The 23,975-nt window shown below is 58.6% G+C and overlaps 3 protein-coding genes across 7 annotated transcripts; all 3 read left to right on the plus strand.

The window, feature by feature from the left end:
- The first annotated feature begins 353 nt into the window (after nt 1-353).
- On the plus strand, nt 354-4,597 carry IZUMO1 (izumo sperm-oocyte fusion 1). 4 transcript variants are annotated; one of them, XM_077131242.1, is made up of 10 exons: nt 354-759; nt 1,305-1,672; nt 1,983-2,057; nt 2,417-2,503; nt 2,678-2,698; nt 2,990-3,070; nt 3,230-3,330; nt 3,606-3,759; nt 4,002-4,233; nt 4,455-4,597. In XM_077131242.1, exons 2-10 carry the CDS (start codon nt 1,378-1,380, stop codon nt 4,492-4,494), a joined length of 1,086 nt encoding a protein of 361 aa, XP_076987357.1. In that variant the 5' UTR covers nt 354-759; nt 1,305-1,377; the 3' UTR covers nt 4,495-4,597. The 4 variants fall into 4 exon arrangements, with proteins under 4 accessions (XP_076987357.1, XP_076987358.1, XP_076987359.1 ...); XM_077131243.1 differs by having other exon boundaries at nt 354-732; XM_077131244.1 differs by having other exon boundaries at nt 354-653.
- Nucleotides 4,598-4,625: 28 nt separating this feature from the next.
- RASIP1 (Ras interacting protein 1) lies at nt 4,626-17,306 on the plus strand. Its single transcript, XM_077131246.1, has 12 exons — nt 4,626-4,984; nt 5,161-5,301; nt 5,816-6,501; nt 8,139-8,494; nt 11,730-12,383; nt 13,066-13,103; nt 13,339-13,490; nt 13,609-13,712; nt 14,888-15,131; nt 15,356-15,528; nt 16,287-16,434; nt 16,906-17,306. The coding sequence occupies exons 1-12, from the start codon at nt 4,626-4,628 to the stop codon at nt 17,103-17,105; spliced, it is 3,255 nt and encodes a 1,084-aa protein (XP_076987361.1). The 3' UTR covers nt 17,106-17,306.
- A 770-nt stretch (nt 17,307-18,076) lies between these two features.
- On the plus strand, nt 18,077-23,128 carry MAMSTR (MEF2 activating motif and SAP domain containing transcriptional regulator). Of its 2 annotated transcripts, none has more exons than XM_077133573.1 (10): nt 18,077-18,131; nt 18,576-18,654; nt 19,778-19,816; nt 20,309-20,517; nt 20,674-20,852; nt 21,273-21,387; nt 21,607-21,801; nt 22,083-22,250; nt 22,345-22,399; nt 22,547-23,128. In XM_077133573.1, exons 2-10 carry the CDS (start codon nt 18,597-18,599, stop codon nt 22,828-22,830), a joined length of 1,302 nt encoding a protein of 433 aa, XP_076989688.1. In that variant the 5' UTR covers nt 18,077-18,131; nt 18,576-18,596; the 3' UTR covers nt 22,831-23,128. The 2 variants fall into 2 exon arrangements, with proteins under 2 accessions (XP_076989688.1, XP_076989689.1); XM_077133574.1 differs by having other exon boundaries at nt 18,084-18,131; nt 18,571-18,654.
- Nucleotides 23,129-23,975: the final 847 nt, after the last annotated feature.

Consider the following 23,975-nt stretch of genomic DNA (forward strand, 5'->3'; position numbering starts at 1 on the left):
GGGCTGGGGAGGGGACGTGAGCAAGGAGTATAACTGTTGGACTACATTTCCCTTAAGGCTACTGGGCTGACTGCGATAGTTGCTATCAAAAAAGCAACCCAGGGCCTTCTGGGAGTCGTAGTCCTAGACTGGAAACTGCCTCTCCCCGCGTTCTCGTGGCCCAACGCCAGGTTTCCAGAGGCCCAGAAGCCCGGGTCAGGGGCCAAGGGAGGGAGGAAGCTGCAGGCCGGAGGCCGGTTCTCGGCTCCGGGAGCAGGAGCAGGCAGGGGGCCTCCGCAGTTTTAGATGCCGGGGGGTGGGGGGAAATCCTCGTGTGCGGAGGCGGCCGCCTCTGTGACGTCATGAAGCATTGGGCGGGGCCTCCCTTTGTTGCGGTCCAATCGGGTTCGGAGTTGGGTTTCAGGGCGGGGCTTAGAAAAACGCCAGGAAAAAGCTTTTGGGAAATCGGCGACTGCACGTGGCAAAGGCCAACCCCGAGGCTGCGGGAGCTCCCTGCCTAGAGGGGCGACCCGTGACTCAAGACCTCAATCGAAAGGTCTTGGGCATCACGCAACCCCACCTCCCCCTTGTCTCCAACCAATTCCTTTATTTCAGTCCTGAAATAAGAGTAGAAGGACCTGATCCCGGCTTCCGAAGAGCTCTCAGAACCTGGAGTGAGCTCCTCAGCAAGTGTTTGGGGGCACCAGGGTCAGGGAGCCAAGATTGGGAGGCTGCTGCTTGGAGGGCTTCGGGGTTCGTCTTTTCCTCTTAAAGAGAGGGGTATGCCCTGCAAATTGGGGTCTGTTAGTCTTGGGGAAGCGTAGACAAGCCCCACCTTCCACCCCCTCACTCCCGGTCTGGAGAACCGTTTAGAGTCTTGCTTAGATTTGTAGGGTCTCCAGGTTTATGTATTTGGAGTGCATTTTGGTTTGAAAATTTTGAATTTGATGATATCCTGCCTGGTTCTGTATTGGGTAATCTATTTAGTTTGGGCATTGAGTTTTCTGCTCGAGATCCAACAGATTTGGGGGAGGGGTGTTGAGAGGTCTCAGTGGGAGTTGGGGATCACATCAATTTTGGAAAGTCTGCATGGGATGTGGGTTCCCAGTTCTGGTAAGGGGACGGTTGAACACCTCCTGTTTAATAGTTTGCTGGTCTCCTAGTTGGGTTCCAACGAGGATCCTAAATTTGGGGGTCCCCCAGATTGAAGGAATTTGATGAAGGATAGGTGTCCTCTTCATTTAGGGATTTCATGGTTTGGGAACCCCATTAATAGAGGGCCCAGTGGGGTCCCCTTCTATGGACCGTGACTTCTCTCCGTTTAGCGTTCCTCTCCTCTGGACTTGGGGTGGGAGGCCCCTCCCTGGAGCTCTTCGCGGACTTGACGCTCAGGCCGCGATGGGGCCGCCGCTTCCCCTCCTGGTAGCTGCACTGGCTGGTTGCCTGCTGCCTGCCTGGGGCTGTGTCATCTGTGACCAGTCGGTCTTGACGGCGCTTAAGTCCTTGGAGACAGACTACCTGCCTAGCCACTTGTCAGCCAGTGTTCGCGAAAATGTGATGAAAAGGATCGAGGACACTCTGCGGGATTTCAAGGATCTGCCACTAGACGAAGACTCCTACATGGGGGCCGTCGGTAAGGGCAGGACAGAACGCAGTCTCCTGGGTCCTGGTGAAGGAGAAGTTCCGGGCCAAGGTTACTAGATCCAAAGGAAGGAGAGGGCTGGGGGTAGACTCTCTTGGGCTCTGGAAATGGAGAAGGTGCGAATGCACATTCCGGGAGTTCCCGGGGCTAGCAAATACTGTGACTCCACCACACACACACACACCCCCCTTAGCCTGCAATTTTATGTAATGAAACTACAACTCCCAGACGGCAACGGGCAGCTAATCCATTAACCAGGCCTATCTTTGTCTGGAGGCCTCATGGGTATTGTAGTTTCTAAGACTAGGGGAGCCAATGACAGGGACGCTGGAACGTGGTCTGGTCCTATCTCCCCCCACAGATGAGCCCACACTGCAAAAGGCAGCCTGGAGTTTCCTGAAGGATCTGAAACGCATCACAGACAGTGGGGTTAAAGGTAGATGCAAGGAGGAGGGGAGTGGGGGCCCCAGAATTATTCAGGAACGTGATTGCTGGTGATTTCTGGTTTGGAGGCCCACTGCCTTGGTTCCAAATTCCAGCTGTGCCACTTTCTAGCTGCGTGGCCTGGAGCAAGGGACTTCGCGGCTTCCTCGTCTCTAAAATAGAGACCAGTAGCTGTGAAGATTAAATGAATCCTTACACTTGCATCGGTTAGCACCGCGGCCGGCATGATATTCAGGGATCATTACATTTCCCTTCCCTTCCCTGAGAAGGCGGGACAGTGAAATGGCAGACTCTGAAGACCTCCGATAGGGTGGGAGGGGGACCACTCTGCGCCACCCTGCTTCTTCCCAGACGAACTCTTCGTGAAGGAGATATTCTGGATGTTACACCTGCAAAAGGAGGTTTTTTCCCGCTATGCTGCTCAGTTCCTAAAAGAGGGTGAGGGAAGATGGGATCCTGGGACCCCGGCCCCCAGCCCTTCCGATCCCCTCCTTCCTCTAACTTGAGTCCAAGCCCCCAGCTTCTTCCCCTGCCCCCGCTCCCATTCCCCCTTTGACTTAGAAATCTGATTCTCTCTCTTTTTTTTTTTCTTTTATTTTCCATCCGAGGCAGCTTTTTGTCCCAACAAATGCGGTGAGTCCTGATTGAGGTAACCCCACCAATACCCAGCTCTTCCCCACTCCCCTTTCGGGGTCCCCGTGGTGTCTTCATTCTATGCGTTTGAAAAGTCCCGGGGTCTCCTTTCTGCACCTTGGACTTCTTAAGGGCGGGACGGCTACATTCGGTTTCCCCTCTGTAGGGAGCGGGTTTGGATCTTCCTTCCCGCATGGCTGCGTTCTAGCCCCGCCCCCGGTCAGACCCCGCCCCTCCCTTTTAGCCCCGCCTCTTAAAGGGCACGTACAAGCCTTGGGCCTGCCCCTTCAGGTATGCTACTGCAGACCCTGATCTGGTGCGAGGGCTGCGATAAGCAGATTCACGCCTGTCGGAAGTCCGTAAATTGCGGGGGTGAGAGAGGTGGATCCCGTGGGAGGGTGGGTGCGGCAGGGGCAGCGCCAGAGGAGAGGCAGGAGGGGCCCCCAGCCCAGGGCCAGGGGACTTGGAGTGGGGGCGAGGAACCTTGAAGGAGTGCCCCGCAGTGAGCCCGCCCGATCTCCCCATCCTCAGATCGCCACATCAAAGTCTATCAAATGGAGGACATGATTCTGGACTGTGAGCTCAACTGGCATCACGTCTCCGAAGGCCTCACCGAATACAGATTTTTCAGGGTGGGGCCCCCCGACCCCTGTAACCCTTGAACTCCAAGTCCATCAGGCCTGCGTGAGCCCCCTGGTCTCCTGTAACGGTTGCCCGGCACCATGCCACTCCCCCCACCCCATGACCCCTGACCTACCAGGTTTGACCTCTCCTGACCCCGGTGACCCCAAGCCCTTGACACCCTGGACTCCCACGTCCCCTACTGAGGTCCAGTGATCTCTCACCCCTGTGATCCCCCAACCCCTGAATCCCCCAGGCCTCTGTGACCCCTTGAGCTTGGGTCTAGGTTTGGGAGAACACGACTGAGACCTTGTTGTACGAGGGGAAAGAGCCCACCCTGACCAAGACCATGGTGGGGCCAGCGGACGAAGGCAAGTACCGCTGCGAGCTGGGCACTGTGATTTCCAGCCCAGCCACCATCATCTACTATCAGGTCAAAGGTCAGTGCTGCTGGGTGGAGAAAAGGGTGGCATTCAGAGCCCTGGGTGCTGGGGGTCAGCTTCTGGGCTGTGGACCCCCGGCCCGAGGGGCAGGGTCTCCCTCTGGCCAGGTTCCCGCGCCCAGGCAATCAGAGACGTGGTTTTAGCTCCTTAAGGGTAGGCGTGGGGTGAGGTGGGGGAGGGGTGCTGTCGCGCCCACGCAAGTCCGCCCTTCCTCCCCCCCCCCCACAATCTCTTATCAGTTTTGCCCAAAAGAGGGGCGGAGGAGGAACTGCTCCCGAAGCCCCCAACTTCGAGCGAGGACGATCTGGACGATGACCTCCTGGGCGGGAATATCTTGACGCGTCCCCATCGGTCCACCACCCCGCTCCAGCCGCTGACTCACCCCCCGAATCCCGAGAAGGTGCTGCGGGGCTGGATCCTGTGGCTGGCCATCGGGAGCTTCGCGGTGGTCATCGCGGGCATCGCGGCGGGGTGAGCCGCCCGCGGGCGGAGGCGTGGCGTGGAGGGAGGGGCGGGGCTTCCCACGGCCTCAGGCCCGAGGGGGTGGGTCCTACTCGGGAGGGGGCAGAGGGGGGCGAGGCTGGGGAGACTCACTAGCGGAAGGTCACATGTTGGGGACAAGGAGGGGTGCCCCTCAGCCCTCACCCTAACCGGGGTCCGTTATTTGCATTCCTCCCACACCCCCGGCCCAGGATGTTTTACCTTCAATCTCGGAAGGCGAGGTCTTCCTAAAAGCTCTCCCTGCTTAGCTTTGGCAAGGGGGGGAGGCTTAGCACCCCTAGGTGCCAAAGGAAAAGGTCACAGACTCAAGGAACCAATAAAGATTTATACTGTTGTCCAAGTTTCTGACTCACTCCTCCGGTATGCTCCTGACTTCTGGTTTCCCCAAGAGGAGAGGTCTGGGATGGGCTTCTGAGCAAGGAAGGGTGGGGGGGATCGGCCTGGGGACCGGGACTCCTGGGTCCCCGAGGGGAGCAACTGGCTGCGAAATGGTTCCAGAACCCTTGATAGGGCAGGGCCAGCCCTACCCAGATTTCCTCCCCCAGGCCTGGTCCGCTCACAGGACGCCCCCTCCCCGCTCTTCCTGCCGGGTTTCCTCTGGCCTTTTCCTGTCCCCCACCCAGTGCTGGGAGCTGGGGCAGAGGCAAAGGCTGAACAGGGGCGGTGGGATCAGGAGACAACGGAGCGGGGGCCTCCGGGTGCTGCCGGGACCCGAAGCAGGGTAAGAGCCAGGGTCCCAGGAGTCCCGGCCCCACCTCCCTCAGCCCTAAGCGTCCAGGCCCCCTCCGCCCTCAGTCCCGGGGATCCAGGCCCCGGGCCCTCCTCCCTCTGGCTCTGGAGTCCAGGACCCCCACACGCAGAGTGTCAGGAATTGGGGCCTTACCCACCTCCCCTTAGGGCCATGCTATCTGGTGACCGCAAAGAGGGCGGAAGCCCCCGCTTCGGGAAGCTCCATCTCCCGGTGGGCCTGTGGATCAACTCCCCCAGGAAGCAGCTGGCCAAGCTGGGGCGGCGCTGGCCCAGCGCTGCCTCTGTCAAGTGAGTGACCCCCTCCGTGGGCCTGCAGCTTCTGCCTCCCCACCCTCTGCGCCACTTATGACCCAGCCCCGGCACAGTGCAATGTCAGGGACCCCACCAGAGGCTTGCCCCCCACCCCGTTCCAGTCCTGAATGGGCGAGTGGTCCAGCTGCTGAGAGCTGGACCCAGGGACCGCAGGACGCCGAGGGGAAGCGCTGGGGCTGCGGGTGGGGGACAGGCCCGAAAGGCACCCGGATGGGGACACACAAGGAGCAGGGGCTTGGTTCACCTTCCTGCCCGCCCGGCCCACCTCTTGGAATTTCCTTCTGTGGGACTAACGTTTATTTATTCATTTTCTCTCCCTCTCTTTGTCTCCGCTCTCTCCCGCACTCCGTCCTGCCCGGGGTTGTCCGCCCTGTGGGTCTCTGTCCCCCTCTCTCCGCCTTGTCCCACCCCGCCGTCTCTGTCCCCCACCCCCGACTCTGCGTCTTTCCGCCTCTTTCTCCTGCGTCCCTGTCGCCCCGCGGGCTCCCAGGTCTTCGTCGTCCGACACGGGGAGCCGCAGCAGCGAGCCGCTGCCCCCGCCCCCGCCGCACGTGGAGCTGCGGCGAGTGGGCGCGGTCAAGGCGGCCGGGGGGGCGTCGGGGAGCCGCGCCAAGCGCATCTCCCAGCTCTTCCGGGGCTCGGGGACCGGGACCACGGGGTCAGGCGGCGCAGGAGGCCCGGGGACCCCCGGGGGCGCGCAGCGCTGGGCCAGCGAGAAGAAGCTGCCGGAGCTGGCGGCGGGCGTGGCCCCCGAGCCCCCGCTGGCCGCCCGCGCCACGGCGCCCCCGGGGGTCCTCAAAATCTTCGGCGCGGGGCTGGCGTCGGGCGCCAACTACAAGAGCGTGCTGGCCACGGCGCGCTCCACGGCGCGCGAGCTCGTGGCCGAGGCGCTGGAGCGCTACGGGTTGGCGGGCAGCCCCGGCGGCGGCCCGGGCGACAGCGGCTGCGTGGACGCCTTCGCGCTCTGCGACGCGCTGGGCCGGCCGGCGGCGGGCGGCGCGGGCGGCGGCGAGTGGCGGGCGGAGCACCTGCGCGTGCTGGGCGACGCGGAGCGCCCGCTGCTGGTGCAGGAGCTGTGGCGGGCGCGGCCCGGCTGGGCGCGGCGCTTCGAGCTGCGCGGCCGCGAGGAGGCGCGCCGCCTGGAGCAGGAGGCCTTCGGGGCCGCGGACGGGGACGGTGAGCCAGTCTGCAGGGCCTGGGGGCGGGGCGGTGGGGCGGTGGGCGTGGTCAGGGGAGGGGCGGGCCCGAGGACTGGGTGGGTCCGTGGGTGGGGCGGGGCTTGGGTGGCTGACGGGTCGCGGCCCGTTTGTGGGTCGGGGCTGGGGAGGGTGTCCTAGAGTGGCTCCGGAGCGGGGTCGGTGACTGCAGTAGGGATTTCAGGCAGCCTCAGAGGAAGCTGGGAGCGTAGGGGCCCTGCGGGTTGGGAGCGGAGCCTGAGGGGCGTGTTTGAGGCGCCTAGGATGTGGGATGGGCGGGAGTCTCCGCGGTGCCAGCGTGTTGGCTGGAACGAGAGGCAGGAGGAGGACGCTGCCCGCTGGGGTATGGGCGGGGCCCGGGGAATGGGGCAGCGGGAGATTGTTGGGCAAGGCAGATGCATGGTTGCGTGGGGGCGCGGGGCGGGGGTCCTTGTAGCAGGAGGCAGCTCTGCGCGGTAAATTGACGGAGTTTGTAAGGGGTAGTGCTGTTGTGGGCGGGGCCTAGCAGGGGCGGGACCCGGAGAGGAGAATGTGCGCTGCTAGGTTTGGCTCTGGAGGGCCGGCGAGTGGGCGGAGCCTCAGAGGGGCGGGCCTGGGAGCTGGTGGCCTTAGACTGAGTTTGGTGAGAAGGGAGGGGCCCGGGACGGGGTTGAGGACAGCCGCGCATGGGAGAGGGAGGGGCTAGAGGAAGAAGTATTTGAAGAGGCCAGGCCTCTGAGAAGGCGGGGCCTGGAACACGAGGTGGCACTAATGGGGAAATAGCAAGTGTTGGATGGTACCTGGCAGGGGTGCGGCCTGGCACATTTGGGACTAGGGGCTACTTGGGGAGCCCTCTAGCCTTTTTTCTGTTCTGAATCCCTCTTTGAGAGGTAGAGTGGTGTCATGGTTAAACCCATAGGCTTTGAACTCAGGCTGGAATTACAATCGTTCTTGGCCAGTTAACCTCAGCAAAACTCAACACGAGGATTCAGTGAGATGTGCATCTAAAGGGTTTCGCACAGAGCTGGCACATAGGAGGTCCTTAAGAAGGAATGTCGATTATACTCCAAAAGGCATTTCCTGAGCACCTACTGTGGAGCACCCATTATTTGGGGCCCTGGGGAACACAACAGGGACATCGACAAGCGAGGTCCCCGCCCTCCCAGATCCTATACTCAAGTGGTAAATACACCCGTTCATTCATTCACCTCATTTCCTGTAGGAACTTATGTACACAGGGCCTGTGCTGGGTACTGAGGTCAGACAAAGCGCAGAACGTTGGGAGGTGCGGTCACCTGCCTCCGCTTGGAATGTCAGGGAAGATGTTCGGTAGGAGATGGTTTCTGTCCTAACGCCAGGGTCTTATCTGCTCACTGCGGAATCCCCTGTGCCTAGAAGAGTACCTGACGCATAGTAGGTACTCAATAAATGCTTGTTGAAAGAATGAATGAACTTCTGAGGTGGGTAGGGTTCATGGAGGAAGTGTGTTCCAGCTAGCGGGAACAGCACATGCAAAAGCCCAAAGGTGGTAAGCAAGCTCACCTCTCTGTGGCCAATTCTTTTTCTCTGCGTCTGTTTGTCCCTCTGCGCCTCCTGCCCGCCTCTGTCGGCCTCACTGTTCTCCATTTCTCTCCGCAGGCACGGGCGCCCCCTCGTGGCGGCCTCAGAAGAACCGTTCGCGGGCGGCCTCGGGAGGGGCAGCACTGGCCAGTCCCAGCCCGGGGACTGGATCAGGGCCCCCGGCTGGGCCCGGGGGGAAGGAACGCTCGGAAAACCTGTCCCTGCGACGCAGCGTGTCAGAGCTCAGCCTGCAGGGTCGGCGGCGGAGGCAGCAGGAGCGGAGGCAACAGGCCCTGAGCATGGCCCCAGGGGCGGCTGATGCCCAAATCGGACCTGTGGACCCCGCCGACTTCGACCAGCTGACCCAGTGCCTCATCCAGGCCCCCAGCAACCGCCCCTACTTCCTGCTGCTCCAGGGCTACCAGGATGCCCAGGTAAGCTCCGCCTCCCTCACCCGGGGAGCCCTGTGTCCCACCCATCGATTAAGGGCGACAAGACTACAACTCCCAGAATGCCCCTTGTTCGCGCCTGCCTCAGGATCGCTGGGAGGCGTGGCCCCAGCCAGGTTCCAGAGAGGAGGGGGCATGGAGAGTAGATGGTTAAGAAAGATTCCACTGGAGGGACATATAGGCAGTGGTTCAGTTCATTCAAAGTTGAGGGAAAGCCTTGTCGTAGTCATGGGAGAGTCCACTGTATAAAGGAGATCCCCTTGGAGGGGCCTATTTCTTGTGGGGGCATCATTGGAGAGTCCATCTTCTGGGGGAGGGGGGTCACTGGGGATTTTGTTAGAAACAAACATATATTTTCTTGGGGGGAATGGACTAATCCATTTCCTAAAGGAGATGGTTTACTTGGGAATGATTTGACCATTGTTGATGGGGACAGGTGATACTAATATTTCAAAGTTTATACTTATTTGAGTGACAGTAGAACTTATTTAAGCCTTAAGGAGCAGAGAGGAAGAAATGATAGGGGATTTGAGGGGGTGGGATCAGTGGGAAATTATTATATTAATAGGAAAATAATGTATTATTGCAAATATTCATTTATTTTCAATGATTGGAGGAGTCATCCTTATTTTGTTGTCCATCTTCTTTGGGTAACAGTGGTACAAGCGGGAAGTAATGGGAGAGCCACTTTAAAAGAAGGTAGAGCTTATTGGACATTTCTATTTTTAGTGCCAGAAAGGGATCCAGATGAGTTGGGTGGTTTGGCTGTGTATATGGGTCAGAGGATATGACTCTCTACTTAGGGAAGAGTTTGCAGGGAAGGATTCATTCCTTCCTGTGAAGGCAAGAGGGATTGGGGAAGGCGGGGGCGAGCTCCTTGTAGGAAAGTGTTTACATATATTGTAGCAGCCCATTCCTCCAGACAAGGTTGGGGATCTATTTTGGGAAGGGGGTTACATTGGAAGGATTCATTCTTTTAGGTAGGAGTATGGGAGTGTTTATTATGAGAATTGGAGGAAACATTGCAAACATCTATGTCTTGAGGTGGTGTTTTAGTTTTCCTTGATTGCTCAAGCAAATGCCATGCAATGGATTGGCTTAAACAATGGGAACTTACTAACTCAAGCTTTTGAGGTTAAGAGAAGGTCCAGATCAAGGTATTATCACTGCTGTGCTTTCTTGCCAAAGACTGACGTTCTGCAGCTGATTGTCAGTAATCCTTGGCTCCTCTGCTATGGGGATGCACATGGCAGACTCTCCTGGACTCTCTATTCTCTTCCCATTTCTGTTGAATTCAGCTTCTTGCTTCCCAAGGTTTTCTCGGTGTCTGATTTCATTCCATTTACAAAGGTCTCCAGTAATAGGATCAAGACCTATTCTGTTTGAATTGGGCCACACCTTAATTGAAATAACCTTATCAAAAGGTCCTACTTGCAATGGGTTTACACCCGCAGGAATAGATTATATTTAAGAACATGTTTTTTCTGAGAGTATGTACAGCTCCAAGCCACCACAGATAGGACCCATGAGAAACTCCTTTATAAGAAGGAGGCTTCATTGGAAGTGTCCATATCTTTGGTAGAGGGGAGCAGGAGTAATAGAATCTGTTGTGGAGAGGAATTTCATTGGAGTCTATTCCCATTTCGTTGTGGTCAAAATATGAGAGTGTACCATAGGTCTGTGGAAGCATCCTTTCCTGGGATAAGCAACAGGGGAGCCCATCATAGGGGGTTCATGTATATTGGACTATTCCATTTCTTCAGAGTTGAAGAACAGGATATGCTGCTTTAAGAGGGTGGGAAAATTGGAAGTGTACATTTTCTAGAGGGGCAGATAAGCAAATCTTAGGAAGGGGTCTCTTGGAAATGTCCATTCATGGGGGTGGGGATAATGGGAGAGTCCAATATAGGAAGGGATTTATGTGTATGAGGATGTTTATTCTCTCAGGCATGGATGGAGATCAGAGGGTCAATTTCAGCAAGTGGGTCAGACGTCCCTTTTTGAAGGATGGGATAGGAGTCTGTTTTTAGGAAGGGATCGTCTCGGAAGCATTCCTTCACTAGGTGGATGAAATGGGACACTCCCTTAGAAGAAGAGGAAAGGGTCTCTTTGAAAGTGTATATACAATGGAGTTATATGAAGGAGAGTTCCTTGAAGGTGTTCTTCCTTGGGATGGGAATATTGAAAGTATCCACAGATGGAAGGAATATTTGGAATCTTCCATCATGAGATTAAGGCCAATAAGTGAGTCCATTGTTGAGAATATGTCTTCTTAGAAGTGCGTTCACCATGGGATGAAAAGAAAATGAGAGAGTCCATTGTAGAAAGATCTCCTTGAAAGTGTACATTCTTGGGGCAGAGCTAATGGTAGAAACCTTTGCTCTGTGGTGGGGAGCAGGGGAGCGTCTTTAAAGGTATCCATGTCTTGGTATGGGAATATTGAAAGACTATTATTGGAAGGGGAAATATCTTTGGAAGCCTACCTCACAAGGGTGGGAAAATGGGCAAGTAGGAAAACACCTTGGAAGTAAGCCCATCATGGGATACGAAAATGTGAAAACTCACTGAAGAAAGTCTCCTTGTGAATTTCCATTCTTTGAGGGTGTGGGTAGTGTACATTTTCTAGAGGGGCAGATAAGCAAATCTTAGGAAGGGGTCTCTTGGGAATATCCATTCATGGGGGTGGGGATAATGGAAGAGTCCAATATAGGAAGGGATTTATGTGTATGAGGATGCTTATTCTCTCAGGCATGGATGGAGAACAGAGGGTCAATTTCAGCAAGTGGGTCAGACGTCAGTTTTATTAATTGGGGTATCCTTGGAAGCACCATTGCTTGGGCTGGATATTATAGGCAAGTCCACTGCTTAGAAAAGGCCATTCTGAGGAGGTGAGATGATGAGGAAGTCCCTGTAGAAGGGAGAGCTCTCTGGAAGCATCCATTCTTAGGAGGGAAATAGTAGAATTCATGTTGAGAAGGGGGCTTCCTTGTAAGTATCCAGTCTTTGGAATGGGTGTAATGGAACAGTCTACCATAGGAAGTGGGTACGCCTTCCAAAACCTGGCTTGGCGGGGAAGGAGTGGCAATTGGAGAGTTCTTTGAGATCCCAGGATCTCAGAAGGGTTCATCCATAGGAGATGGGGTATGGGAGAGGAATCTCTTTGGAGGCGCGCCCGCTGCTCATGGAGGGGTGTCCTAAGTGCATCTTCACCCTCGCGCAGGACTTTGTGGTGTACGTGATGACGCGGGAGCAGCACGTGTTCGGTCGTGGCGGGAACTCGTCGGCCCGCGGAGGGTCCCCAGCCCCCTACGTGGACACGTTCCTCAGCGCCCCGGACATCCTGCCGCGTCACTGCACGGTGCGCGCGGGTCCTGAGCCCCCGGCCATGGTGCGCCCATCCCGGGGCGCCCCTGTCACGCACAACGGGTGCCTCCTGTTGCGGGAGGCCGAGCTTCACCCGGGTGACCTGCTGGGGCTGGGCGAGCACTTCCTGTTTATGTACAAGGACCCCCGCACCGGGGGTTCGGGCTCCGCGCGACCGCCCTGGCTGCCCGCGCGCCCCGGGGCCGCGCCGCCGGGCCCAGGCTGGGCCTTCTCGTGCCGTCTGTGCGGCCGCGGCCTGCAGGAGCGCGGCGAGGCGCTGGCCGCCTACCTGGACGGCCGCGAGCCGGTGCTGCGCTTCCGGCCGCGCGAGGAGGAGGCGCTGCTGGGCGAGATAGTGCGCACCGCGGCCTCGGGCGCCGGGGACCTGCCGTCGCTCGGGCCCGCCACGCTGCTGGCGCTGTGCGTGCAGCATTCGGCTCGAGAACTGGAGCTCGGCCACCTGCCCCGCCTGCTGGGCCGCCTGGCCCGTCTCATCAAGGAGGCCGTCTGGGTGAGCGACCCCGGCCCCGCCTGCGCCCCAAGTCCCTTCCAGGCCTCCCCTCCCCACCTTCAGCTGCAGATTCTTAGACGCGCGGGATACGGGGGCCCTGGGACACTGAGCAAGCAGAAATCCTGGGGATGTGGTTTCATCCTCCAGGGCGGGAGGGGGCGGGAACTGTCTTTAGAGCTTTGGGGTTATGGGAGACCCTTTTCGGACCCGGTTGTGGGAAGGTGAGGGGAGAGCCCACGTTGGAAGGCCCCATTGTGAGAGGGGAGGCCCGTGATAGCGGGCAAGACCATTCTGGGAGGCGGAGGGGAGAAGAAGCCCATTGGGCCTACAGGTGGAAGTGCCAGAGACCAACCATTCAGAGCCTGGGAAAAGAAAGGTGTCATCCCACTGAGCTAGGGCCTAGTCTGAGAGAACATTTAAGGAGTTTACTGAGGGTGAGAAGAAACTGCACCTGAGCAGAAGAGGGCTTGAGGGAGGTAGGCCACTCATAATCAGGCATGTGGGATGAGTTCCTCTTTAAACGGTAAAAAGAGAGAGAGGCCATTGGAAAGATCCTGGGTAGAGTCCACTTGAAGAGTGGCGCAAGACTCCGTGGAAAAAAAAGAGGTGCTTCTAGAAAAATCAAGCCCTTTTCCTCTCCCTGATGGACCCTCACCCTAATTTCCATGTCACTGTTCCACAGGAAAAGATTAAGGAAATTGGAGACCGTCAGCCAGAGAAGTAAGAGAAATCCAGGGGAAGGAAGGTGGGGAGGGAGGCAGGGGTCTGGATTTGCATCCAGTTCTGGGTTCACACATCCATGCATATCCTAGGGCTTGGCCCTGCTCCTCCTTCAGACTCAACTTTTCCAGCTGTGGGGTTTGGTCTCAGGCTCCAACTTAGACACACATCTCTGAGTTTGAACATTAACGGTGGAGGTAAGGCAGAGATTATAAGTCCTTGCCTCCTTCGCCAGCCACCCAGAGGGGGTCCCTGAGGTGCCCCTGACCCCCGAGGCTGTTTCGGTGGAGCTGCGGCCTCTCATGCTGTGGATGGCCAACACCACGGAGCTGCTGAGCTTTGTGCAGGAAAAGGTGCTGGAGATGGAGAAGGAAGCTGACCAGGAGGGTGAGCTGTGACCCAGGCTGGGACCTGTCCAAGCCCCCTGCCACTCTCTACCCTTAGGGTCCAGGCCTCCTGCCTGCCAGCCCCTGGTTCTCCCTCTCACCCCCAGGCCTGTCCTCAGACCCACAGCTCTGCAATGACTTGGAATTATGTGACGAGGCCATGGCCCTCTTGGATGAGGTCATCATGTGTACCTTCCAGCAGTCTGTCTACTACCTCACCAAGGTTGGCCCCTTGCTTCCTGTTTGACCTAAAGTCACTTCCTGTTTGAACTGTATCTTGTGACTCTAATGTCACTTCCTATTTGACCCAGCAACACTTCCTGCTTCTCTGATATCACTTCCCCTTTCACCCCAGAACTTTGTTGTTCTGACATCATTTCCTTTTGAGCTCAAGTCACTTCTTGCCTTTCTGGCTTTTCTTTGAATCTCTACAGCCATCACCTCTTGCCAGGCTCACCCCACTCTCTGGTTATACCACCATTACTGGTCTCCAGCTCCCATTTTCTCAGTCCACTTTTGGTGTCACTGACAAGCTATATATATTGGTGAAATGCCTATGGTGTCCCAGGTGCTGTCATTGAAACTAAAGGTTCTCATTTATCAGGCCTTACTTCCTGTGTTTGCTGACCTTACTTCCTGTAGCTCAGAATTCACTCCTTTTTCTGAGCCACAGACTTTTTTCTCCCTGGAGTCCCTTCCTGCAGGACATGCTTTCTGCTCTAGCATTCACGACCAGCCTTGACCTTAACATTGCTTCTTGGAATTCTCAGGGTTTCTGGCTTATGATGGGCCCCATTTTCTATCTGTAAAATGATAGGAGATTTTAGGGACAGTCTCTAAGTGCCTCTGGCAGCCCTGGTATCTGAAGGCTTTTCCTCTGAGGCTTCACCTCTTGTGCATCCCTGCCAAGTGTGGTTTTATTTCTCTGGCTCTGACCTCATTTCCTGTCCTTGGCCTGATCTCACTTTCCACTGGCTGACTGCCACCCCACCCCCCATTTCCTAGCTGTCCATTCTTCTTCTTTCCTTTGGGAATTCTGGATAAATAACTCTTTGATTAACAGGGCTTCTTTGTCTAGTATCTTCTGAACTCTTTGAGCTGCCTCTGCAGAGAACTACAGGTCCCATAATACACCAGAGGCACTTTAAAAATATCCAAGAAACTTTTGGAAAGCCTGTTCCAACACTTAAGGCATGCAGCCCTGATGAATGCTAGAAACCCATCTAGAAAGTAGAAATTTGCTCTTGGAGACTCTTAGGCCAGTGGAGGCAGGATGGATTTCAACTCTCAGAAGGCCTTGGGGAGGGGGGGGTACCCCATTATCTTTATGCGTCACTGCCCTGAGGCTTCCTGGGAGTTGTAGTCCAATCATTTGTTCTCACCCCTGTATCTCCTCAGACTCTGTATTCAACGTTACCTGCTCTCCTGGACAGTAACCCCTTCACGGCTGGGGCAGAGCTGCCAGGGCCTGGTGCAGAGCTGGGGGCCATGCCTCCAGGGCTGAGACCGACCCTGGGCGTGTTCCAGGCAGCCCTGGAACTGACCAGCCAGTGTGAACTGCATCCCGACCTGGTGTCTCAGACTTTTGGCTACTTGTTCTTCTTCTCCAACGCATCCCTTCTCAACTCACTGATGGAACGAGGTTAGGGCTGAGCAGGGAGGAGGCAGGGGGAAGAGACAGGAGCTACTGAGACCACCCACTTCAAGTTAGACACACCACTGAATCAGGCCTCACCTTTGTGGTCTTAGGAGCCCAGGCTTGGCATCCCAGGCTGATGGACTAGAGGGCTGGGGTGGGGGAAGGGTGGCAGGAAGCAGGGTCCACTTACCCACTGTGCCTCAGATCCTCTCCACTCCCCATCACAGGTCAAGGGCGACCCTTTTATCAATGGTCCCGTGCTGTTCAGATCCGAACCAACCTGGACCTTGTCCTGGACTGGCTACAGGGAGCCGGGCTAGGTGACATCGCCACTGAATTCTTCCGGAAACTCTCCATGGCTGTGAACCTGCTCTGTGTGCCCCGCACTTCCCTGCTCAAGGTGACTCCTGGTCAACTCTACTGATTCCTGACCCCTGACCCTTCAGTCCCATCCAGGCACCCTCTGTATTCAGCTCACCCTTGGACCGGCCCATTCCTTCTAATTTAATGATGACAAAGGTGCGGAAAGTATTTTTGGTAGACAGTTTTTCAGATGAGCAGCCTGAGATTCAGGTAGGATGGATCTCTTGATTATATTTTCATTTACCAAACTTTTACAGAGCATTTAAGAAGCCCCCAGGCAGAGATCTAAGTACTTCACAATCCTGTCATACTGAGTCTTCATAACAACCCCATTAAGTAGTTACTATTGTTCTTCCCCAAATTACAGATGAGGGAACTGAGAGTGACTTGCCAGAAGGTACTAAGTAGCCAAGCTGGGGTTTTTTAACCCAGCCAGTCCGACTCCAGAGTCTCTGCTTCTAACCACTCTGTTGACTCTGATGCAAACCAGGTTTGGTGTGGGGCTTTTCAAACAGATATTTTTCAAAAGGGAGCTATACTAGAATAATGAATCCCCAGCGTCAACAATACGAACCGATGGCCAATCTCGTTTCTTCTGTACCCCCACTCACTGCCTGTTTCTTCTTCGATTTTGAAGCACGCTGTTCCTCCCTTCTCACTTCTGGGACAACCGGGTCTCACAGTGCCCAGAAGACACAGCCCAAACTCCATTTTCCACCCACCACATCCACCCTCTTTGGGATTTCTCAGCTGCCCTGTAATGACCTTGGATTTCTCACCTGGTCTTCTTTCCAGGCTTCATGGAGCAGCCTACGAACTGATCACCCTACACTGACCCCCACCCAGCTCCATCACCTGCTCAGCCATTACCAGCTGGGTCCTGGCCGTGGGCCACCACCTGCCTGGGACCCTCCCCCTGCAGAACGAGATGCTGTGGACACAGGTGAGGTGGGATATAAGCATTGGGTCTGCCAGCTTTATTCCTTGCTCAGGACGCAGGAGTCGTATCTCCAGCCCTCTCCTCCTCCTGACCTAGGATTCTGGACCCCTAGTCTTTCCCCAGGGCCCAGCCTCCTTCTTCTCCCAGATCAGACCCCCAGCTCTTTTTCCCCAGGTTCAGGTCCCCATTCTTGGCCCCGCTCTCACCCCACCTAGAGGTCGAGGCCCGGCGCCTCCAGCCCTTCTTTCCTTACGGACCTAGGAACCCAACTACATCGTCCATTTCCCAGGCAACGGCGGGTTTTCATAGCCTGAACTACAACTCCCATCATGCCCGGGGGGCTCCTCGACTCCAGACGTTGCTGGGGGCGGGCAGTTTGTTCTTCCTCGGGCGTGACGCGGCCTCGGATCGCCCGACACACAGCCGTCTCACGCCCACTTTCAGAATTTAACCTCCTCCTCTTCGGTCTCACAGGGGACATCTTCGAAAGCTTCTCCTCACACCCTCCCCTCATCCTGCCCTTGGGCAGCTCGCGCCTGCGGCTCACGGGCCCAGTGACGGACGACGCCCTGCACCGTGAACTGCGCAGGCTCCGCCATCTCCTCTGGGACCTTGAGCAGCAGGAGCTGCCGGCCAATCATCGTCACGGACCTCCCGTGGCCACGCCTCCTTGAGGGCCAGAAGCAAACGAGCGCGGGAACCTTGAAACCTCCTCGGCCTCTACTCCTTGGAGCCCGCCTAGGCGCCGTGCTTTCTGGGAGTTGTAGTTCTCCGTGGGATGCTGGGAGTCTGAGTCTTCGGGTAGCAGAGGATGGGACGGTGGGAATTTGGGCTTGGGATGTGAGCACCAAGAAGCAATAAAGGTATCTATGGCATTGGCGACGCCTCGCTTGTTAAGACGCGGGGGTGTTAGTGGTGATACTCTGCGGAATAGGGTCGTAGGGTCCTTGCCTGGAGCGATAGGCCCCTGCCGAGTCCGAGGAGGTATTTATAGCCACGGCCTCAGCTTGGCGCCTTGCGTGTAATCCAACCTAAGAGCAATGGAGCCTCCACGCCCCGGCCCTCGGCGCTGTCGTTGGGAACTAGCCCTCTGTCCCTCCCACCCCAAAAGTCATATTCCAGCCCCCTCCCCTCTGTGACCCAGGAGTCCGGGCTCCCAGCCCTCTCCTGGACCTTTCCGTCCTGTATCTAGGCCCGCCCTGGTGACGTCCTCTGTGCCATCTTCTGCCTACTGGGGACATCGCTGACTCCCGACACCTCTTGTCCCTGTTCCCAGCCCCCTCCTCCGTTAGACCTAGGAGTCTGGGTCTCCAGTTTGAACTTTTCACTCCCCTGAACCCGACTCCGGCTGCTGCGTCAGGGAAAAAGTAGGCGACAGGTGCCACCTGCCGGCAAGGCCGGGACGCGACCACCTGCCGCTGCTGCTCACCCTGCGCCCCTCCCCAGGCACCTGCTACTGTCACTCCTCCCGCCGCCGCCCCGCCCGACCCCGCAGCCCCAGGGTAAGGAGGAGGAGCGAGGCAGGGAACCCCGACGGCGCCCCGCCCCAGCCCGTGCTCCCGCCCTACTCCACCGGCGGCGGGCACGCCCCTGGAAGGGGGGTCCGAGGCGGTCTCAGGTTGTTGGGGCGGGGCCTGCGCCTCCAGCTCAGACCGCAGGACTCTACCCGCCCCACAGCACAGCTGAGCTGAGCCCACCTGGTGAGAGGCCCCTGGGGTGGGGGCGGGGGTGGGGAGACCCTCCTGAACTCTTGTCACCTCCCTGGTCCCAGTTCCTACCCCACAAACTCCGGGGGCTAGCACTCACCACCCCCTTCTCAGATTTAGGAGGCAGAGACCCTTCCAGTCCCCTGGACCTGCTGGGTCCCCTTTGCCCTTCAAGAGCAAGGCTCTTAGATTCCATTCCCCTCAGAGGACCCAGAGTTTTGGCCCTTAACTGGCCCTGGGGGTCCCCTGCCCCCGACCCAGGAGTCCGGGCCCCCAGCGCCTCCTCCCCGGGGATCCAGAAGTTATAGCTCAAGGCCTCTCCCATTCCTACCTCCCGCAGGCCTTAATCCTGCTGAGTTCACCTGCAGGGGTGGCCTGGGACTTCTGACCTTGCCGCTCCCCCCGCCCCCGTGGGGTGCCCTCCCTCCCCCAGTGCAGGTCCCCATCCCGGCCTTGGCAATGACCCTGGCGGCTTCCTCCCAGCGCTCCCAAATCATTCGCTCCAAGTTCCGTTCTGGTGAGAGGCTTCTCTGCACGAGTGGGAAGGGGGTCCTGGGAATGCTCTTTCCTGGGAGTGTGCAAGGGAGGGGTCAGGAGTGGGGAACAACAGGATCCATGAGGCCCATGCTTTCTGTGCAAAAGGTCACTTGTGTGTAAAGGAGTCCCCAGCAAGGGAGGGAGCTGTGGTGGCTCACTGGGTGTTCAACAGGGAGTGGACTGCTGATGGGGGGTGGGGCCAGACCCTGGAAAGGAACAAGGAACACTGACACGTGTGCAGAGTGGGGTCTTGGAGTGAGTATGAGAGTGGGAGCACAACTGAGAGGCAACAGACCCTCCAGCTGTGACAGCTGTTTTAGGTTTCAGGGCAGGTGAAATGTGTGCAAGTGAGTTCCTGGGAGAACTGGGGGATACCTCGTAAGTGTGCAGAGTGTGCATTTTTTATATGGTTGGGTGGATGCAAAGACAGCAGTAACCAAAGAGCAGGGAGTATGCAAAAGGGTACACGTGTGGAGTAGTGGCGAGATGTGCAAAGGGAGATCCTTGCTCCAAAGCCAAATGTGCACATAGCGTGTTGATGTGTCAGGATAGGGGCTGAGACAGGGTGAGCCAAAGATGAGAAGTGTGCAGTGAAGTCTCTGAAAACTGGGGGCGCGGGAGATGTGCAGTGTGGGTGGGTATGTAAAGGGGGTGAGTGGGACAAGGGTCAAAGGTGGCCCAGGAGGGAGCCAGCTTGTGCAAAGTAGGGTGAGTGTATCAAAGGAGGGGAGGGGCCAATGGGCCAGGCCGCCAAGATGGCGATTTTGCAGGGAGGTGGGGAGCCAGGCAGGGGGGTTGGCACACACTGCTCGTGAAGGGGCAGGTGGAACTGGGGGCAGGGCGGCCTCCTGCCTGGATGTGGCTGGCTCCTAGCCCCAGAACGCTCCTCTGGCCCTCGGCGCTGCGCTGGCAGGGAGCAGGCGGGAGGCCCGGGAAAGGGAGCAGGCTGCCCGCCCACCCGCCTGCACAGGGCGTGTAAGGGGGCCGGGCACGCGGGTCCCACCAACAGCTGCAGCGCAGGCTAGCTCGCCAGGCTGGGCTCCTGGGCCCCCTCCCTTCCCGCCTTCCTCTTCCCACCTCCCTCCTCCCCCCCCTCCCCACAGTCCTCCAGCTGCGGATCCACAGACGCTCTCAGGACCTAAGTAAGTTGTGGGCCCCGAAAGAAAGGGGATGGTGACCCCACTCCCCTGGGGCTCCCTGGAGTATGGCTGCCAGATGCCCTGTGCTGGTTCCCGCTCCTCAGCAGGATACACAGAAATCCAATCCTGTCCTCCCCTGAGGACCCAGGAGTCCAGGTCCCCAGCTACTGCACCCCAGTAGCCCAGCTTCCCGCTCTCCAACTTTCCCACCCCAAGGAGATGCATGAATCCAGATGTGTTTCTTCCGAGAGGACTGGAGTCCCACACTCCACTCCTGCCATATATAAGAATCCTTGGATGTGGCTTTCAGCTTCTACCAAGCCCCACAAACCCTGTCCAGGCAAAACCCAGAAATCTGTGATCCTCACTGACCGCAGAGAATGCAGCAGTTTGGAGCCCCAGCCCCTCTGCCCTCATATCTGGGAGTTGGAGTCCCAAGTTCCCCCCCACTTGTCAGGGCCCTGGGCCGGCCCTCCCGCAGCTTCCTTCCTACAGAGCTGTCCTCCCTGCCTGGCTCGCTGCCTGCAGGCCCCTCAGGCTCCTTCGCCTTCTCTCCAGTCTCGGATCAGGACCCGTGGATCTCGGCCTCAGGCCTGGCTCTGGCCCCCGCCCCAGCCTCATGCCCGAGCCCCGGCCCTTTCCTCCTCAGCCCAGGGGTCCTGCACCCTGAGCCAGGATACTGCTCTTGGAGGTCCCCCAAAAAGGTGAGTCTGAAGATCGGAGTGAGAGGAAGTCCCCCTGAGGATCTAGCCTTGGTCTTTGTCCCTGATGCTGATGCCCCTTTGGTTCCTTTGCTTGAAGTTCTGGGACCCAAGGTGGGGCCCAAGCTGAAGGATATGTCACCCTACCTCCTTTTTCAGGAGTCTCCCAAGATTGCCCAACGTTGGAGGGAGTCCAAGCCTCGGGGCAACTTGACATACCACCAGTACATGCCCCCCGAGCCTGGGCAGAGGTCTGGGGCAGACACCCAGGCCAAGGGGGCAGCCCTGGGACCCCCAGGGTCACGGGAAGGGACAAACTCCCAGCAGTCACATCCCAGGTATGTACTCCCCCTCTGCATGATTCTGTTCTCCCGGGACCTAGAAGCTCAGCGCCCCCACCATCCTTCTCCCTCAAACCCAGAGTCCAAAGATCAGGGGAGACCGGGCCTGCCACCCAGCAGCCCCAGAACCCAGAACCCAGATGTCCGGGCCCCCAGGTCCCCCAGAACCCAGGAGTTAAGCCACACACCCCCCACCAGCCCCCTGCCCATCGGGACCCGGGAGTCCAGGCCTGAGACCCAAGAGTCTGAGCCCCCAGTTCCCCTCCCCCAGGGGCCGGAATCTAGCCCCGCTGGGTCTGCTCCCTCAGAGACCCAGAAATTCTGCGCCCTCATTTTCCTGCATCTTGAGCCTCTGTCCTTCAGGGCCCCGGAATGCCTTTTCTCTCTCTGCCCCTCCTAACCTTTGTTGCCCCTCAGGACTGTCGCCAGGATGAAGCCCACTCCCCTCACTCCCTCCCCACAGGGAGACCCCAGCCCCTCGCCCCCCACACCCAAGCTGGAACTTCAGACCCTTAAATTGGAGGAGCTGACAGTGAGTTGGGGACGAACTTCCCAGGCTGGTCCTCTCCCTCGGTGGGGCCCAGGCGGCGAGCCCCGCAGCCTTTGCCTCAACGGAAGCCCAGGAGGCCGGGTGGCCAGTCCCATCCCTTCTAGGGTCCCCAGAGTCCGGACCCCCAGTCCCTCCTCTCCCGGTTTCCCTGAGCCGAGGGAGCCCACCCAGCACGGCCTCTCCCCACGCCGCCCGCCCCAGGTATCGGAGCTCCGGCAGCAGCTGCGCCTGAGGGGCCTCCCGGTGTCGGGGACCAAGTCGATGCTCCTGGAGCGCATGCGCGGTGGCGCTCCGTCCCGCGAGCGGCACAAATCGCGGCCCGAAGACCGTCCCGCCGGGGCTCCCTGGCCGCGGATCAGGCCCAAGGCTTTGGGACCCGCCCGGCGGCAGGGCTCGGTGAGGGCGGGGAAGGGGCGGGGCTTTGCGCGTGCGGGCCAATGAGGAGGAAACAAAGCGGGAAGAGGCGGGGAGTTTAAAAAAAGAGTAGCCAATGAAGTGCGCGGGGCCTCGGAAGCGAGGGGCGTGGTTCCGAGCGTGGAGGGGTGGAGCCTAAGCTCCATGAGAGAATAGGGAGCAAGGCCAAAGGCAGGTCTCTGAGGGCGGGGCCAGGACAAACCGAGGGGGTGGGGCCGTATCAGGTGGGCGTGGTTGACGGCCCCGCCCCTTCGCGCTTCTAGGTTAAGCCGGGTTCCAGTCCAGCGTCTGGCGGACCGCCTCCACCGCGCGTCCCGGGAACCCTCGCGGCGGCTCCGGCTCCGGCTGCAGCCTCGACCCCCTCCTCGGCACCCGCCTCGGCGGCCCTGACTCTGGAGGAGGAGCTGCAGGAAGCGATCCGGAGGGCACAGGTGAGAGAGAGCGCGGGCTCAGGCGGGGCTGGGGGGTCTCGGGTTAGGATCTGGGCCGGAGCTCCGGCTTCACGCGGCTTCTGCCGGTCCGCAGCTGCTTCCGAACCGGGGCATCGATGACATCCTGGAGGATCCGGTGGAACCTGCAGGTAAGAGACGGACTTCTGATTTGGGGGAGATCGGAGTTGGGGGTCCACACGGAGGAGAAGGTTGAGATTCTGGACTCCCGGGTCCGAGGGAGGAGGGGGCACGCCCCGCAGCTCTCCTAAGCTCCGCTCCATCCTTTCCCCCCGCAGACCCGCTGCCCCCCATCCCCCTGGACTTCCCCGGCTCCTTCGACGTGCTCTCCCCCTCCCCGGACTCTGAAGGCTTCTCGTCTGTCTTCTCTTCCTCATTCCCGTCCCCCGCGAACTCCCCGTCCCCTGCTCCCAGGGGTGCCATGGACTCCTTGGACTGGCTGGAGGCGCTGAGTGGGGGTCCCCCGCTGGCCTGCGACCCCCCAGCCCCGAGCATCTTCTCTGCTGACTTCTCTGACTCCAGCGGCCCCCGGCTGTGGGACGTCCTGGGGGATCCGTGGTGACGGGCTCCGGGGTTTCCAGACACCGAGAACGGGTGGGGGTGGGGCGGTCACAGAGCACAACCCCCCCACCCTAAGGGAGGGGCCAAGCCCCGTCAGTGCAGCCCCTCCCACCAGAGACAGCCCCACCCCCTCCTGGCCCCCTGAGGGGCTGCTGACCTCCCACCTGCCACCTGCCACGCCTTTACCTGCAGGACCTCTATCCCAGCCCCCTCCGTGGGCACCGGGCTGGTGGCAGAGGGGGAGGGGGCTCCGTTTGCTGCTGACCAAAGCCAACAAGCCGCTTGCTGCTTCCTTCCAAGACGTCCTGGATGTTTTCATTCCCGCCTTCCTTCCCTCACCCCCCTGATTAGCTGGCTGCCTGTGGAACTCTAGGAGGTGGGCTTTGCTGGTTTGGATGCGGGGGAGGAGCAAGGAAGAGCGGAGAGGGAGCAGAAGGGTGCCAGACCCCCAGATTCTAATCAAAGGCGAGAAAATCAAAAGGTGGTGTAGGAGGTCATATTCTCTTGGAAGCAGACCCTGCGGTTAGATTTGTGGGCCAGTAAAAGAGGACCCGGCAGGGAAGTGCGGGAAACAGCACAACCAAGGGGAAGAAGAAGACAGGGAGCCAGGCACCCTTAGCGAAGTCCCAGCCTCGGCCTGGGCCCCTGGGGAGTTCCGGGCCATCAGCCACGTGGGTCTTTCCCACCTGGAGGCATGCAGCCTGCTTTGGTTCACTCTGATGCATAACATCCCCACCCCCCACCCCACCTCCAACAAACAAACCATAGTCTTAGAACAATAACTGTCTATACTCTTAGTTGGCTGGGCTGGGCCGTGCTGCAGCTCCACGGGCCATTGGCTGCAGCCACAGGGAACCCCAGGAGCAGGAACCTCCACGATGGCCCACTCGGATATGCCTGGCCCTTGGTGGGAATGGCCATGAGGCTGGGCCAGCTGCCAGAGCATCTAGCTGATTCTCTCTCACCCCTCGTGCGGTCTTAGCACCTGCCCTTGCAGGTCGTCTCCCCAATGGGGAGGCCAGACTTCTTCTCACTTGGCCACTCAGGGTCCCCAGGAGTGAGCATTTCAAGGGAAGGAAGCAGGAGCTGCCGGTGTCTTGAAAGACGAGGTGGGAAGCTGGCATGATGTGGCCAGTTGGAACAGGG

This window comes from Tamandua tetradactyla, chromosome 16 (assembly GCF_023851605.1).
Source record: "Tamandua tetradactyla isolate mTamTet1 chromosome 16, mTamTet1.pri, whole genome shotgun sequence".
Taxonomy (NCBI): domain Eukaryota; kingdom Metazoa; phylum Chordata; class Mammalia; order Pilosa; family Myrmecophagidae; genus Tamandua; species Tamandua tetradactyla.